This window comes from Neolamprologus brichardi, chromosome 8 (assembly GCF_056152115.1).
Source record: "Neolamprologus brichardi isolate AB-2024 chromosome 8, ASM5615211v1, whole genome shotgun sequence".
NCBI classification, from domain to species: domain Eukaryota; kingdom Metazoa; phylum Chordata; class Actinopteri; order Cichliformes; family Cichlidae; genus Neolamprologus; species Neolamprologus brichardi.
The window spans coordinates 27,006,898-27,025,169 of record NC_142111.1 but is presented as its reverse complement, the minus strand read 5'-3'; the positions used below and the strand labels follow the sequence as shown (position 1 = coordinate 27,025,169).

The 18,272-nt window shown below is 44.1% G+C and overlaps 1 protein-coding gene across 1 annotated transcript; it reads left to right on the top strand.

Annotated features, from left to right (window-relative positions):
* The first annotated feature begins 2,755 nt into the window (after positions 1 to 2,755).
* On the top strand, positions 2,756 to 15,902 carry LOC102793950 (interferon-induced protein with tetratricopeptide repeats 5). The gene is made up of 10 exons (XM_087845007.1): positions 2,756 to 2,922; positions 8,951 to 9,118; positions 9,205 to 9,394; positions 10,344 to 10,535; positions 10,657 to 10,884; positions 11,908 to 12,049; positions 12,126 to 12,252; positions 12,335 to 12,473; positions 12,714 to 12,761; positions 14,861 to 15,902. Exons 1-10 carry the CDS (start codon positions 2,918 to 2,920, stop codon positions 15,056 to 15,058), a joined length of 1,437 nt encoding a protein of 478 aa, XP_087701133.1. The 5' UTR covers positions 2,756 to 2,917; the 3' UTR covers positions 15,059 to 15,902.
* The last annotated feature ends 2,370 nt before the right edge of the window (positions 15,903 to 18,272 follow it).

Below are 18,272 nucleotides of genomic sequence, written 5' to 3'. Positions count from 1 at the left end.
AGCCACAGCCACCCTGGGGTGCACTGACAGAGGCGAGGCCACCCGGCCCTCTGACCACCACCAGTAGGCAACGGGTGAAGTGTCTTGCCCAAGGACACAACGACCGAGACTGTCCGGGGCTCGAACCAGCAACCTTCCGATTACAAGGCAAACTCCCAACTCTTGAGCCACGATCGCCCTTTAGGTAAGGTTCACCTTGTTGGGTTCAATATTGAGGAGGGGTAGAGGAGGTAATCAACTTTCAAAATAACAACACTGATCCGGCCGGGTGGAGTCAAACGATGATTTTAATGACACGCGTGGGAAGACCGCCGCTGTACGCAGACAGCGCCGATCCCCGACTTACAGAGCATAAGCAGGTGTTTTATACCTTTCAGGGCTTAAATTTACTGACGCCCCCTAAACGTCACTCAGATACAGTTCATACATAGGTTTCAAAACCACAATGACTTAACACAGTTTAAAATAACATTGTCTCCATCTCCACAGCAGATGCTTCCTGTCATCTGACTTTCACTTCCTGTCTGGAAACCAAACTGTTCCTCTGTTTGCAGAGACAATTTTAGAGCTACAAGCCAACATGACTAACCTCTCACCTATAAATGAGTCTAATGTGTGAGTGTCAGCATGAGATGCACTCAGTTTCACCTCTCGCCTCACCAGCTGAACCTTGTAACCTTTTCCACCAGACAGAATCAGCACGTACACATTTCAGATTATAACAAACATTCAAAAGCATTTAAGATTATAGATTCAACTCAACAGTTTAGTGTGGTTATAACTGCACCTGTAATACAGGCTAATTGGGTACCAATATGTTTAAACATCTGAATACAATATCAATACTGCAGATTGTATTATTAATGCAATGGTAATGATGATAATTATTAACAATAGCAGCAAAATAATTGCTAATTCCTCACAACCTGAGCAGCGAGCAGCAGGTAAATACGAGGAAAGCTGCAGACGCAGTCGTGTGTGCAGAGAAAAGCACAGAGACTCACTACGACCTCGTTAGACAGGAATAATGTTTACTGGCATATTCATAAAGTGCTCCTCTTCATCAAGTTTACACTGCAAAACACAGATGGTTACACTGAGCAGAGAAGTTCTTACTTTAAACAACTAAAAAACAAACAGAAACATTTCTAACTTTAAGCACAGAAATACATCAGAGACTGGAGGAAAGCTGCATTCAAAGAAACAGGAACATGCTGGAAAAACCAGCGTTTCCTGCCCCTGCGATTCATCAGAGGATGCTGACTGCAGCTCTGTCAGTGCGCCCCAGGGTGGCTGTGGCTACATGTAGCTGCCATCACCAGTGTGTGACTGTGTGTGTGACTGTGTGTGTGAATGTGTGTGAATGTGTGTAGTTGTTGCATCTTCAAAAACAATAATAAAATAACTAAGACTTACAGTGGAGTATCGTTGCAACTGGTTTACAGAACCTTCTTTTCAGTGCATGTACAGAACACCAGTGTCCTCCTACAGGACACACTCTTCTTCCTTACAACATTAATGTAACACAGAACCAATACTGCCTCTCCTGGCGTTACCACTGTAACGACACTCATTCTGTTTCTTTCAGATGAATAACAGGAACTTAGGATGTAGGTATCTATTATGCATACTCATATATTTATATAACCAACTAATTTCCTGCGATACCACAATAGTGTAAAGCGCTTTACAAATACAAGCCATTTACCATTTACCATGTACACTGTTGTTGGTATATATGTATGATTTGTATCACCTTCATGTTTCCAAACCCACATCATGACCAGCAGCTTTACAGCTGTGGCTCCAGCAAACATCAGCTGATACTAGAAATTAATATTAAATAAATTCTAACAACAGCTGATCAAGCTTAAACGTGCTGCTGTTGTTTAGCGCGACATCCGCTGGTTTCCTCTTTCTGGCGCAAAGTGGGCGATAAACAAACAAGAGAGACGATCAGCTGATCATTGATCAGTTTCATGATTGAAGTAGAAACAGGAGAGAGAGAGAGAAGAAGCAGCTGCAGCGTAACGACAGAATAAATCCAGCTTTGTGTCTTTTTTTACTGTAGCTGAAGTCCGGGACGAATCGCTTCCTTTTCCCCTCAATATGGATCATGATCAATGGGCTAATCCACTGACTGATCCCAGATTACCAGCTGATCAGTGATCTCTGAGCTCTCAGCTGGCTCACAGAAACGAAACTTAGCGTCTCCTCGTGCTGCCTTCAAGGACCCCTCTGAAGTCACGTTTCACATCCCGTCCACGTGCCTCTTTTTAAAAATGAACTTTATGCACCAACCACAGTCATTTTTAACCACGTGATTCTTCCTTATATGACGACATTTGTTCCTCCGTATGAACTGAGACTGAACTCGTTTTGCAGACACGCGCAGAGACACAGATCAGTGTGGACGCAGCTCTGTCCCTCTGCAGCACCTGTTTGTGTTCGTGGACCTGCAGGCAGAGCTCTGTGATTACAGAGCACGTGACTCCTTTCCAGATGTTCCACCTGTGCTTCACGTAACTTTATGTAAACCTGTCCACGTGAACGAGGCTGTGCAGCTTACCTGTGAGCCACCGTCACACGTCATCACATCATTTAGGACGCTTGGCGCTGCAGTTCACCTGAAATAAGCTTCGTTAGAGTGGCTGAGCATGGAGCCAGAGGGGACACGCTGGGAGTGAGACCCGTGGAAATGACTGTGTAACACGAACAAGTTCAAAGTTTGGCATTTCACGTCACAAGTCTGCGTCACCCGGCCGAGCTCTCTGCTGTACTTGCATTCAGGGAGGACCGTGAAGGCCTCGCGTTAAGTTTCCATTCTGTGACGGAGCGCGCGGACCGGTCACTCGGTGCTCACGCTCTCCCTCATCCTCATCATCACTTTGCTCCCTCTGAGGAGGAAGAGGGCAACATGAGGTGAGTGTTTGAGACTTCCGATCAGTCTGATAATCGATCACTTATTGGAGAGTGAAGTCAGCTCAGGGCCTCCCTTTAACCTTTAACCTTTAACCGAGTCGATCTGGATCCAGGGTGTAATCAGATTACTGTGAAATCTGCAGAGAGCCGTCATCAGAGTAACGCCCACGCGGGGGATTCTGTTCACCTGGGCGAAACGTTTCGTCATCCAGGTGACTTCTTCAGTTTCCTCACCTGGATGACCGAGGATGCGTGAACCGCGGCGGTGTGACGTCACCGTCCGGCCTGCCGCACCTACGACGTTGCTTTCGTTTGCTTTTCTCCGTCTCTGTGTAGCGACAACATCCACAGTACTCAAACCGGAAGTATTACTCTAGTAAAACGCGTCAAAGCTGCCAGGAGCAGAACAGTGACCTGAGGTCAGCCACCCACAGAGAGGAGAGGAAGAGGCTGCAGGCAGGGTGGAGGTGAGACTGCTGTGATGGGTGGTGGAGATGTTCAGATGTAATGGGGCCGTCAAAGGGACAGCTCAGAGTCAGAGGTGGAGACACACCGGGACACACCCGGACCATAACAGTGTCCTTAAATGTTAATGGAGTTTGTAACCCAGTTAAAAGAGCCGAGATTATGACTAAACTGCAAAAGGAGACACAGATAACTTTCCTACAAGAAACTCATTTATCAAAAAGAGAAAACGAAAAAGGAAATTTGGGTTCAAAAACACCTTTTACACTCTCACACAAACTCTGGGAAAAGAGGGGCAGCAATGCTGATAACTACTCCCTTAAGTTTCAATCCCACAAAGAAATAAAGGATCAGGTAGATATGTCACAGTGAAGGGTGTGATTAATCAAACACTGGTCACGTTGATGAATGTGTATCCCCCCCCCCCCGAAAGTAATAAGGAATTCTTCACATTAATTTTTGATATTCTTGTGCTGGAAGCAGAAGGTGTGTGCACATGTGGAGGAGATTTCAATGTGATGTTAGAGAGTGACGTGGACACAACCAGCCTGAAGAAAAATAAAAATTAGTAAGATATACATCGCAAGACATGAACTATTTTGATGTCTGGAGAGGTTTGCATCCTACAGAGGAATTATTTATAGTCATTATTCAGCAACACATCATGTATATTCAAGAACAGACTTCTTTATGCAAAAAGGGAATAGAGATGTAATAACAGATTGTTGGATTGGAGTGGCAGATGTGTGATCATAGTGCTATCTACTTAAAAATCTACCTTAAAGGTAGACCAAAAAACACAATATGGAGACTGAATGTGGGGCTATTAAACAATAAATCTGTGGAACAAATACAAAAAGATGTCAAAACATATGTAGAAGAAAAAACGGTGAAACCGATCCAGTTATTCTATGGGACTGTTTGAAGGCAGTTATATGTGGTAAACTAATCGCAATATGAAGTAACCTTAAAAGAGAAAGAATGAAGCAATATAACGAGTATGTAGCTGAAATGTCACAACTGGAGAATAAACACAAACGCAAGGTAGATGTCAGGATACAACAACAAATGAAAGATATTAAGAAGAAAATTAATAATTTACTCTTATATGAAATGGAAGTAAAAGCAAGGTATGTAAAACAGAGCTGCTATGAATCAGGCCCTAAAGCTGCACGGCTGTCGGCAAGACGTCTACAAAAACAACAGCAGGAACAACAGTCAATAAATTGTATAATTCTAAGACAGAACAAATGACACATAACCTAGAAGAGAAAATATCTTTACCGATTATTATAAGGACCTGTATCTACAAAATGCACCTACTAATAATGGCCTAAATGATATTAAAACATTTTTAGATCTACCCTCTATTGGAACAATACAAAATGATCACATGACAGCACCAATAACGACAGAGGAGATTCAGAAAGCGACTGGAAAATTACGAACAAACAAGGCACCAGGCAGTGATGGGTTTCCTTTTCCCGGAAAAGAATTGATACCCTTCCTCCACCAGACTCTTAACTGGACTCACACTAAACATGTGATTCTCTCCTCTTGGAGGGAGGCGATTATCACGGTGCTGCCAAACCACAAAAACAAAGAGAATACTGCCAAAATCACAGGCCTGTATCAGTGTTAAATGAACGTCCAACCTCACAATACAGGAAAAGAAGGCCGTCGCTTCCCTGAGCAAAGACCACAACATCACTGTTTTACCAGCGGATAAGGGAAGATGCACCATGGTCCTAAACACTACAGATTACCACACAAAGATCACTACTCTCCTCAGTGACAACAATACCTACGAAGCCTTAAAGCGAGACCCCACAAGCAGCTACAAAAAGAAAGTTATAGTTTGCCTTCAAGACTTGGAAAAGGACAAAATCATTGACCGCCTTACTTATCACCGCCTTTACCCAGGGGATGCCATACCCTGCATTTACGGACTTCCAAAAATCCACAAGGAAGCTGTCCCACTCAGACCCATAGTCAGTAGCATAAACTCGGCCACTTATAACATTGCAAAACACCTTGCTACCATCCTTGCTCCTCTCGTGGGGAACACCCCACACCACATCAAGAACTCCACCGACTTCACTGACAAGGTCCAGAAACTTCCCCTGGATCCAGATGAAACCATAGTGTCCTTTGATGTAGTCTCTCTCTTCACGTGCATACCCACCACGGAGGCAGTGGAGACGGTCAGAAAACGACTACAAGAAGACAGCTCCTTGGAGGACAGGACCAACTTCACACCCGATCAGATTTGCACACTGTTAGACCTCTGCCTCACCACCACATATTTCAAATACAACGAAGGCTATTACAGACAAAAACATGGCTGTGCCATGGGCTCCCCCGTGTCACCTATTGCAGCCAACCTTTACATGGAGGAAGTGGAAAGGAAGGCTCTTGGCTCTTTCAAAGGAAGAGTACCCAGCCACTGGTACAGATATGTAGACGACACCTGGGTCAAAATCAAGACACAAGAAGTGGAATCCTTCACTGCGCACATCAACGCTGTGGATAAAAACATCAAGTTCACCAGGGAAGACACAAAGGACGACTGTTTGCCTTTCCTGGACTGCGCTGTGCACATTGAAGAGAATGGCAACCTCAACATCGAAGTTTACCAGAAGCCCACACACACGGACCAGTACCTCCTGTTTGACTCCCATCACCCTCTGGAACACAAACTTGGAGTAATTAGGACCCTACACCACCGGGCAGAACATGTTCCCTCTAAGCCTGAAGGGAAAAAGAAGGAACACACATGTAAAGGAAGCACTCAAAACGTGCGGCTATCCTAAATGGGCGTTTTTAAAGTCAGCAAAGAGGCACAGAAAAGAAGATCAGACACCAGCGAGGGAGGATAAGAAGGACAGACGCAACAACATTGTCATCCCCTATGTAGCCGGTGTATCAGAGAAACTCAGGAGGGTTTTCTCCAAGCATGACATCCCGGTGTACTTCAGACCCAGCAACACACTCAGACAGAAACTGGTTCACCCGAAAGACAAAACGCCAAAACACAGCCTTAACAATGTGGTGTATGCCGTACAGTGCAGCGAGGAATGCCCAGACCTCTACATCGGAGAGACCAAACAGCCACTTCACAAGCGCATGGCACAACACAGAAGAGCGACCTCCACAGGACAAGATTCAGCTGTCCATCTGCATCTAAAGGTCAAAGGTCACTCTTTCGAGGATGCCAATGTTCACATTTTGGACAGAGAGGACAGATGGTTTGAAAGAGGAGTGAAAGAAGCATCTATGTCCACTGTGAGCGACCATCTTTGAACAGAGGCGGTGGTTTACGACACCAACTCTCTGCCATCTATAATCCAGTTTTGAGATCCCTTCCCAGACGCCTTAACGCCCACTCACATCCTGGGCCATCTGACCTCAGGAATTCGCATGATAAGGTGGGGCCAGGTTTCACAATGAACTCACCCGAAACTCTGGCTGATTGGGACCCACACCGAGGGGGGTCCTTTTGTCCCTCTGTGGGGGGACACTCCCACTAGGTTTAAATCTGGGACTCTCCACCATTGGACCTTAGAACTGAAGAAGCTTCTCGGATGAAGGTGAAACGTCTTCAAGTAACTTAAAGAAGTCCAGACGCTTTTCTTTGCAAGCTCCTTTGACTACGAGGACCTGGATGACTGAGAACCTTCACAGACGTTTAATTGTACATCAACTCAAAATCTTAAGGAATGGGAAATAAAGTGGGAGGCAAAAACCCTTAAATATTTAGGTATAAATATAACCAAAAACTATGCCAAACTATATAAAAGTAACTATGGACACATAAATAACAGGATAAGGCAGGATATGGAAAGATGGAATACATATTTGTTAGGATTTAGTGACAGGATAAATGTGATAAAGATGAATATCTTACCACGATTGCTATACTTATTCCTCTCTCTTCCGATAAGCATACCTCAAACCCAATTCTCAGAATGGGATAAGTATATATCTAGATTTGTCTGGGGTACGATACACCACTTTACAGCTTACTAAGGAGAAAGGAGGAATGTCGCTTCCTGATTTAAAATAATATTTTCGTGCTGCACAGATACACCAGATAACATATTGGTGTAGTGATGATTACAGGGCTCGCTGGAAGGATGTGCAGCTCTCCACACTCAATGTGCCAATTCAAACAAACATGGGTATAAAAACCCTGAATACGTAACTGAAGACCAAGATAGGAACCCGATAATATCCTTTACATTAAATGTATGGTATGATACAGTAAAGGAGCTCAGAATTGGTAAAGAGCCTTCGATGAAGAATTTAGAGCAGGAAACTGGATCTTGGTTTTAAAAATTGGAATGAAAAGGGAATCACAGCAATTTGTTTATTAATCAAAAAAGGAGAAATTAAAAGTTTTGAAGAATTAAAACGGGAATACAACTTAAAAAACAAGGATTTTTTCAGATACTTACAGGTGAGAGATTACTTTAATAAAAACATAAAAATAAAGGAAGACAAAATCCATCCTATTATAAAAATAATTATACTGGCATATAAAAGTGTTATTCCAAGAACAGCGTCTACAAATGTTTGATGGAGTCAAGACAGGAATCAACTGTATATGTGAGAGTAAAATGGGAAAGAGAGCTGAGTGAAGGAATCACTGAGAGGGATGAAACATGGAAAGAACATAAGAACACAGCTCAGTCATTAAAGTGGAGAAATTCATCTGGAAAAATCAAAATCACTACTTTATTACACCTGAGATTAAAAATAAACAAACCAATACACAACAACAGTGTTGGAGGCTGTGTGATGGGACGAACCACACACACATTTTCTGGAAATGCAGGAAAATTCACACTTTCTGGGTCAAAATTCCCTCAGCTCTCTGTGATATATCAGGCTATATAATTCCCAGAACCTGCCTTGTTTTGTATCTTGGATACTTGGCAGGTACTGTAGATGTAAAGGATCGATACCTGGCTCAGATTCTCCTCCTGGCAGCAAAGAAGGCCATCACCAAAACCTTAAGACAGAGACACCAGGAAAGCAGCAGTGGCAGCAAGTGTGGAGGACATTATGGAGATGGAGAACTTTACATATGAGCTGAAACTGAAGGAAGAACGCTTTTTGAAGGACCGGGGAAAATAGTTAACGTACAACAAAAATCCAGAGCTGAATGAAGAAAAAAGAGAATTTGAAATGAATGATTGAAATGTTTGACACCACAGGCATGTTTCCTTTTCTTCTTCTTCTTCTTCTGCTTTATCTTATTTTTCTAATTATCATTATATTTGTATATATATTTATATATATACATTGTTCGTTCCTCTGCCTTTTTTTCTTTCTCCTTACGTTTGTGACTGTTTTTCTGTTTGTGTATTAAACAGGAGAGTTGTTCAAATAAAACGTGCTGTTGTGAGGATGGTTGTTGACATGCTGTTTGTGACGCCATGGGAGGGTCCGGGCTCTACGTTGCGTCTCCAGGACGTCTATGGCTGTAATGACTCATGTTTAGACCATGTGTGAACGTGAACACAGAGCTGAGAGGCTTTGTCTTTGTGACTCTCTGCAGCGCTCTGCTCAGCCGGCTGCAGCAGCTGCAGTGTCACTTCACCTGGGATCTGAAGAAGGAGGACGTGGACGTGGAAAACCTGAGCACCCGACTGCAGGAGCACATAAAACTTCAGCTCGGGCAGCGCGGGGCAGTGACTCGATCTTACAGCTATTTGGCTTATGTCAGGTACAGTTGCTCAGTGAGCAGTCTGATGAGACAAGATCTGACAAAACTTACTTAAACATCAGTTGTGATGAGCTGTTGATCCTCAGGTATCTTCAGGACCAACGAGAGGAAGCGCTGTCACTTCTAAACCAATCAGAGGAGACCATCAGGGAGAGTTATGGTGACGAGAGTGAGAGGCGGCTCACTGTGACATATGGAGACATGGCCTGGCTGAAATACCACACCGGAGACCACGAACAGTCACAGAGCTACTGCCAGAGAGTGGAGGACATCCTGGTACGTACAGCACCCGTCCATCCAGCTGGCCCGCCATCCTCCATTTCTGCTGCTTATTTCTGTTGGGTCGTAGCAACCTAAGACAACCTCCTCTAACTCATCTGGGGGGACACTGAGGTCTTTCCAGATATAATCCTTCCTGGGACCTTCTAATAGAACATGTAGCACCAGGAGGCCTTCAAAGGGTTTCCTGCTCAGATGCCTGAACTACCTTAACTGGCCAGTTTATAGTTAGGGCTGGACCAGGTGACCCTGAATCCTCCCTTACTGATGCTGCGATAGGTGTAGGCTGCCGGGGATTCCCATGATGCATTGGGTGTTTCTTCTTCACTCACTATGTATTAACAGACCTCTCTGCTGTCTCTCTTCCACAGCATGTCTTTATCCTGTCTTCCTTCTCTCAGTCCAACCAATCACAGCAGATGGCCCCGCCCCTCCCTGAGCCTGGTTCTGCCGGAGGTTTCTTCCTGTTAAAAGGGAGTTTTTCCTTCCCACTGAGGTCTAGCAGGACAAGCACAGAGATGAGTCCACTGTCAGAGGCCATAAGAAGATCATTTGTAACCTTCACTAAAGCTGTTTCTGTGCTGTGATGAACTCTGAAACCTGACTGAAACTCTTCAAATAAACCATTCCTCTGCAGATGATCTGTTAGCTGTTTGACAACTACTCTTTCAAGGATGTTTGATATAAAGGAAGGTTGGAGATTGGCCTATAATTAGCTAAGACTGCTGGGTCTAGAGATGGCTTTTTGAGTAAAGGTTTAACTACAGCCACCTTGAAGGCCTGTGGTACATAGCTGATTATTAGAGATAGTTGATCATATTTAAGATCGAAGCATTAATTAATGGCAGGACTTCTTTGATCAGTTTTCACAATAAGATAACTGAACTGTATGTGTGCCATCCAGCGCATGCTGCTGAATCTCTCACACGTTCTTCTACATCTACAGTCAAATCATCCCACTGGTTCCTCAACGAGGCTCCTCCCAGAAGTGTACGGAGAACAAGCCTGGACCTATCTTAAGTTTTCGAGGTCTTCTCTTTCCAAAGCCATCGACTGTTTCCGTAAAGCACTTGAGGTACAGACTCACGACAGTGAGTGGAACGCCGGCTACGCCATCGCCCTCTTTCGCACAGAACAGGTCAGTTTTATAGGAAGTATGAAGACGCAGGTCAGTTCAGTGTCAGTGTACATTACTCAGTAATGACAGTTTAAAACAAGAACATTTCAACAGGGTACATTAATGGGTTTTGTATCTGCAGAGGACTTTGGAAAACTTAAAGAAAGGTGAAGAGTCCCCGGCCATCACGCAGCTTCGCTTGGCCCTGGAGATCAACCCTGATGATGCAGTTCTGCAGTCCATGCTGGCTGTGAAGCTGGGCGCCTATAAGGAATACCAAGAAGCTGAGGAACTGTTGAATAAAGCACTGAAAACTGATCCTGACAATCCTCATGTCAACCGCTATATAGGAAAATTCTTTCGTAATCAGGTAGGTGTGAGTGTACAGACATCCACCATTCAGGGTCCTGGGCTCAGCTGAAAGTATCGTGTTGCTATGAAAAGCAGCCAGAGACAGATCATCATAACTGTTTCATACAGAGAAATTACAAAGAAAGAAAGGTCATTCTGTTCCAGGGCAGAGGCGGAGCCAGGCCCTAAAGGGTAGTATGCATGTGGGAGGGGGAGGGAGGGTTTAGAAATGACTGAAATGGTTAAATGGTAAATGGTCTGTATTTATATAGCGCTTTTCTAGTCCCTAAGGACCCCAAAGCGCTTTACACATCCAGTGATCCACACACACATCCACACACTGGTGATGGCAGCTACATTGTAGCCACAGCCACCCTGGGACGCACTGACAGAGGCGAGGCTGCCGGACACTGGCGCCACCGGGCCCTCTGACCACCACCAGTAGGCAACGGGTGAAGTGTCTCGCCCAAGGACACAACGACCGAGACTGTCGGAGCCGGGGCTCGAACCGGCAACCTTCTGATTACAAGACGAACTCCCAACTCTTGAGCCACGATCACCCAAAATCATTACACAGCCTAATCAAAAGATTGATTAGGCTGTGTTTTCAGTTTTGTTCAAAAAAGAATGACTTCATATAGGAATAAATATATATCACATCTGCAGGGCAGAACAAATCAGGGCTGCATCAGGACACGAGGACTAAAGCCCGATTCAACCAGAACCAGAACTGAAACAGGACTCACCAAAATTAGGGGGAATTTAGGACTGTGCGCCATGTGCTTCGAACATTGTGTGTAGTTTTTGTTGTATAAAGTTGTCAGTCAGGCATCTAACTGAAAAAAAAATTACACTCGAAAAGACCCCGGGCTTCTGAAAAAACAACCCGGGCTTAAGCCGAGTAAGCCACGCCCCTCTGAAGTTTCATTTTACCTTATTCGTCTTTGACTGGGAGGTTATCCTGTGTTTAATTCACTGAATCTTCTCCTTTGAGCCAGTTCTCGGTGGTCCTGTGAGTTTCACCTCCTTCAATGTGTTTCAGAATCGACTGGATGAGTCGATCGATATGTTGGAGCGAGCACTGAAGCGGGCCGATCAATCGCCGTTCATCCACCACCAGCTGGCTCTGTGCTACAAGAGGAAGAAAATTGCAGAGCAGAGCCGCCGGCCCAACAGCGACCAGAGTACAGAAACAAACGGCATGTCTCCGGCCCAGCTCAACAAACAGCTCAAATCTAACCGTGATGTCTTGCTCCACAGGAGCGGTGCGGCACTGGAGGCGCCGTTGTATCCATCACCTTAAAGCTGCTGTGGAGATAAGGCCGTCCTTCGTCCTGGCGTTGACTGATCTGGCACAGCTGTATGCAGAGCAAAGGGATTTGAGCAGGTCTGTACAAAGCTGCAGTGCAGTCGCTCTTCTGTTTTTGGCTCTAAATTCATCATCATCATCATCGTTTCTGCTTCCTCAGGGCTGAGGAGATTTTCCAGCAGTGCTTGAAGCTGGCAGAGTCGGAGAAAAGCCTTTTTCAGACTGTCCATCAGCGCTACGCTGACTTTTTCTACTTTAACAAAAAAAGCGAGGCTGAAGCCATCGCCCACTACACTGAGGTGAGTTGGGTGTAGTTTCCCAGAGTCTTGGTGATGTGCAGCTGGCTTACTGGAGGCCAGAGCACTGATCCAACACTCTGATCTGCAGCATTGGCCTGTTAATGTCACGTTGATTTGACATTTCCACCACAGGTGAAAGGAGCCGCCATAAACTCAGGTCATGGCTGCACACTTCATTATGCTGTGTGCTTTAATGAAGGCTGTTTGATTGATCTCCGTGTCGTCTTATTTCCTCTTCAGGCTCTGCTGTTACCACCCAGCAAGTATGAGTGGAGACAGTGCGCTAAGGTGAGCACAGGTCATGAGTCCGTCCGGTGTTAGGGGATCAGAGGGTTTAGGCCAGGTCAGATCTGGTGTGACTGAAGACTGAGGTCGACAAGCCAGTGTGAAACATCACCACAGTTCACATGGTTTCTTCTGGATGTTCTCCAGCGGACACATCGTGCTGTAGGAGCCGACTCGGGGGGGAGAAGGCTGTAAAGATCTGAAACCTGCTGACAGCTGTTTGGTCGTAGCTGCAGATGTCAGCGCTGGCATGAAGTTCAGCTCAGGTCCAAGCATACGTTGGTGTTTGAGGTCTGTGCTGAACTCATAGAGCGTGCAGCGGGTGAAGGGTCAGAGTGGAGCTTCCAGAGAAGGTGATCCCACCTGGGTATCAGCAACCTTTGCAGAATGGTTTTACATCATTTGTGCCAACTAATGAGCATCTTCACAAAGTGGATCTTCTTGTTGGTGATGTCAGATTCAGCCTGTCTTCCACACTGATGTGTGTTTGCTTGTGTCTGTATGAGTGAGTCTACGCATGTAGGAACAGAGAAACCCTGATGCTCCACCAGCTAGCCCGACGAAGATGAGAGGCTGAGAGCTTCTGGAGGGCTGCTGGGTAGTGCAAACATCTTCCACCAGTTACCTGGAAGAGAAGGAGAAACTCAGCCACAGCAGAAGGAAACTGGCTTTGTGGAAACTTCTAATATTGTTCAGGCAGCTGAGAAGAAGCAGAAGAACGAGAAGAAGGTGGAGCCCTGCTGTTTGTCATGAATGCAGCATGAAACAAGCCTCACACTCTAAATCTGTCATGTCAAACTGCACCGTTATGGTAAAAGCAACGCGTGGGGAGTCCACAGGTCACAGAGTCCACAGGTCACAGAGTCGAGGTCACAGAGAGACACTGAATGTAGCAGTCATCAGGGTTTTAATAGTTTTGCAATTTTCATTAGTTTTTATTTTTATTTAGTTTTGACTTCAGATTTTCAATTTTATATCAGTTTTAATTAGTTTTTACCAATTGTTTGCTAGTTTAGTTTAGTTTTTATTTTTTTGAAAATCCTTAGTTTCAGTTTAGTTTTGATTAGTTTCAGTTATAGTTTTAGTCGTGTTTGCAATAATTAAGTGTAACAAAATCCCAGTTTCATCATATCAGTCATTCTGCTCATCCTTGGGTATGTTGCTATTCCAGCTACCATACTGCACCCTGGACAGGTCGCCTGTCTGTCGCAGGGCTAACACGCAGAGACAGACAACTCACATTCCCACCTATGGGTTCTTTAAATAAATCAATAAAGGCAGATGAACAACCATTGATACCAGGCAACTATAAAATGTATATCTTGGCCCCAATGAGACTATTAACTCTCGCAGCACCGGGTGTTCGTAATTTTGGTTCAAGTGAATCGATAAACTTTTTGAAGGTAATTGACTCACACAGTTGTGTAGATATCCCCGTCCTGTTGTCTCGGGATGCATCACGCTGCCTTGCCTGGGGTTAGCTTCTGTTTCTGGGGATGAGGGTTGAGTGTGCTCCCTTACCTTCTCAAGCTAAGCTAGGTTAGCCTTCTTGTGTGAGCTTTTCAAGTGCACTTTAAGGTTTGTGGGATTTTTTCCCTTTAGAAATGTCCCTCATAATTTGTCTGTTTCCACTACAAGACACTTGCTTTATCCAAAACACAGTCATATTCAAAGTAATCCCAAATTGGACTCTGGCTCCCGACTTTTCCTGACATGATTCTGCGCGTGGACGGAGCAGCAACACAGACGACTCGACTAACGTGCTGCCACCTGCTGGCATAATGAGACACAGCAAGAAAAAAATCTGGAAACTAAACTTCATTTTCACCCTTGACTCTTGATGACACGCACACATCAATGAAAACTAAACACATTTTTGCTATAAATTCAGTTAATTTTAGTTAGTTTTGTGAACACTCATTACAGTTTTAGTTAGTTTTCCTTTTTTTGTTTTTATTTTTATTTCCGTTAACGAAAATGTTTTTTCACTTCTAGTTTTCGTTATTTCGTTAGTTTTCGTTAACGATAATAACCTTGGTAGTCACTTACTTTAAATACACAGAAATCCATCTTTCTTTGTTCCTCCGTGTTTTTTCTTGCAGAGACTGAAGCAGATCGCTGACAGACGTCTGACAAAGACGCGGCGTGATGGTCAGGCGCTCGCTCTGCTGGGCCTGGTGGCCAGAGCTGAGGGCGACAGGAAGAAGGCTGCTGAGTTTTATGAGGAAGCTCTGAACTGTGACGAGGACAATGAAGAGTACCTGTGTGCCGTGTGCGAGCTGCGCCTGGAGCTGCAGTGAGCCTCCTCTGATGCTGATGCTGAGCTGCAGCTCAGGGCCACCGTTGCTGCTCCTGGTTCATCAAATGCTGATTTTCCCCTCGTGTCTCTGTGTCTTTGAAAGCAGCTTTCTCACATTTATGTTTGTGTGGTGATGAAGAGGAAACGAAAGCTAAGCAGACTGTGGTGCATTCAGGTGTTGTAGGAAAAAAACGATCTTCAAAGCACAACCCAAACCTCCGTCATAGACAGGAAGTGTCTGCGGGCCTCAGGACCTTGATGGGTTAAATGTTGAATTTTCTTTGGTGACCTCACAGCTGAAAGAAAAACCTTCTGTTTGCTTCACTATGATTAATTATTGCCATTGTCCTGTCAGAGGTGATACTGAACGCACCATTACTTCTTTCATATTGCTGCAAACTGCTGCACATCCAGTACGCTTTGTGCCAACGTGTCCGAGCCTTAATGATTAAAATGAGGTGAGTGTTTTTGTCTTTATTTCAGGATTTATTTGTTATGTACATATACTCACGATATCCAACAGACTGAGGAAATAATAGTACATAGATATGAGGGTTTGCATGCACACAGATGTGTGGAACTGTATGAATCACAAATGATTTAAATGCAGAAAAAATGCATTTAAAAGACAAGCAGAGGTGTCAGTGAGAGAAGTTCCCAGGCTGAACATCAGTGTGGGTGTGGTGGGCATGCCCAGATATGACTGCTTCAGGCTGCAGCTTGCTCGGCTCGTAAATCATCAGGACGTTTTGATGTTGGGATTCCAACTGTCAGAATCCTCAAAACACTTTTTCTGAGATTTAAAAAACTCAGAAACCAGTTTTATTTGCTGTCTGTCTTTGTACTGCTCAGCCAAGACACAACACTACAGCTCAATACTAACCACATGCATCAGTAATTACTTCCTCAAAACCATCAGTGTGTCTTGTGTGTGCAGGCGGGAAAAGGACCCAAACAAAGGGATCTTAACCCTGTGATTCCCTTTGTGCCATCTTTGAGCTTCTGAAACCTCCATCTCTCTCTATTTAATTCCTCGTTCCCTTTAAAAAACCATTTTAGAATATTGTTAGGAAGCAGGTTGTTTATTGCTTTATACATAATTTGTGCTGTGAAAAAATGAACCAGATCTGTGAATTTTAGTATTTTTTGATTTTAAGATTAGTGGATTTGTATGATCTCTGTAACCGGTGTTATGGATTATCCTCACGGCCCTTTTTTGTAACATACAGATTGATGATGGCGAACATTTGTTGCACCGTATCTGCACAGCAATGCAAACACGGTGCGATCCGTGAACAGTGGAGACTGTGGAGTGATCTGTGGCCCAGAATGGTTTTACTTTACTCACAATTTAAATACTGCTTGAAATGCTGTTATGTAAATTATTTATATGAGACTTCCAGCTTAATTGATCATCTGTTATCACACCAAGAAACTTTTGTTCAAGAACTCTTTCAATTTCCACACCATCTGCATGAATCTGCACTTGTGTGTTTCCCAAATAAGACGATTTTAGTTTTACTTAGATTTGTTTGTTTGTTACTTTAGATTCCTCCCAACACAAAAAATATTTGTGTCGTCTGCAAATAACACTAATTTTAATATATCAGATACCTTACAAATATAATTGATATAAATAATAAATAATTAAATACCCAGTACAGAGCCTTGTGGAACACCACATGCAAAGTCCAAGCATGATGAGAAATATTCACCCAGTGCATTACAACCCGCCTGATCCCGTTCCAGTTTATTAATTAATATGTGATGATTGATGTGGGGAATGAGGACCCAAATGCAGGACTCTTGCAATGAAGCAGTGTCTTTATTTACAGTGTAAATAAAGTTAAACCACAACAATAAATCCCCGTGCGCTGTCCGACTCTGTGCAGTGTTTTCTCCCAGTGTCTGTGCTCCAACACTCTGCTTCCCAGTATTGTCCCAGCTTCTTTGATTCTTCAGGCCGGACAGAGAAGACGCAGACTGAGAGTGGCCAGAGTATTTATAATCATTTTATTCAATCATTACCTCCCAGAAGGGAGATGTGCACGGTGCTAAGCATCTGCAGATCTGAAGCATTACAGGCCAGATGTGTATAATATAGTCTGCTCCCTCCTCCCCTGCAAACCGTCACTTTATCGATTTTAATTCAACATGTCTGCTACACAGCTGCAAAAACATCTGCACTCTAGCTCCTCGTGTCTAGTTTTTACAACCCAAAGGTCATTTCCTGTTGTTCTCTTTTACCAGGACAAACGTGGGCGATGCTCTCTGCACAAAGCTTCCTGTTCTGCAGTTTTCAGTCTTGCTCAACAATCTAATGACCTTTATAACTCAAAGGTGGCCTTTAATATACTGGTCTGTTATTAAATGCATAAAACAAAACGCACAGCAAATAAGCGCTAGAAAATGTATTTTCCTAACACTAGTGTCCGTGTATCCGTGCTCGCTGCCCTCTCGTCTCCACACAGAGACAGACGTTAATACTTCACACGCCAGCGAGCTCACAGACATGAAGCTGGGAAACTGACTCGCACAATGATCCATTAGAGCGAGCTGCAGCTGTGTGTGATCGTCTTCCTCATGTGTGGCCAGCCAAACGGGCAGGACACACCCACCAGGCCTGTGGACTGGTGCTCCCAGATACACCCACCCGCACCAGTGGCGGTCCTAGCCTGTTTGGTGCCCCGGGCGAACACTCCCTCTGGCACCCCCCCCCCCCCCCCCCCACACACACACACACATAAAACATATTAAGGACTGTACATTAACATAAAACTGTTGTCAGAACCACACTGAATTTCACCAGAGAAACACACATATGAAGAGAGAGAGTGTGCATAGTATGCAAACAGCCATCATAATTCGTTATACAATGAGAACAGGACAAATCAACAACTGACAATGACTAATTAATATTAAAATCTGTAACATAATGTTTGGAGTTTAGTCTGTTACTGTTGCTATTTTTACAATTGAAAAATAATAAAGGGCACTCATTGGAGTAATGGCGCCTCCAGTCAAACAACATCCATAACCTCAAATAACGGAACAATTAGGACACAAGGATCTTTGAATTTGGACTGATCAGCAAGTTCTGTTTTTGAAGAGGTTCAAAAACTAACAATGAGATTAACACAATCTCGTTATGTTGCTTCCATGTGCTGCACATTTGTTTTCCGTCAGTTTTCACAAAATAAAACCATAAATACTCC

Excerpts from the sequence above, each read along its gene's own strand:
- LOC102793950 (XM_087845007.1), top strand. Across the intron at positions 10,536-10,656 it reads CCCTCTTTCGCACAGAACAG|AGGACTTTGGAAAACTTAAA; the intron begins GTCAGTTTTATA and ends TTGTATCTGCAG. Across the intron at positions 10,885-11,907 it reads GAAAATTCTTTCGTAATCAG|AATCGACTGGATGAGTCGAT; the intron begins GTAGGTGTGAGT and ends AATGTGTTTCAG.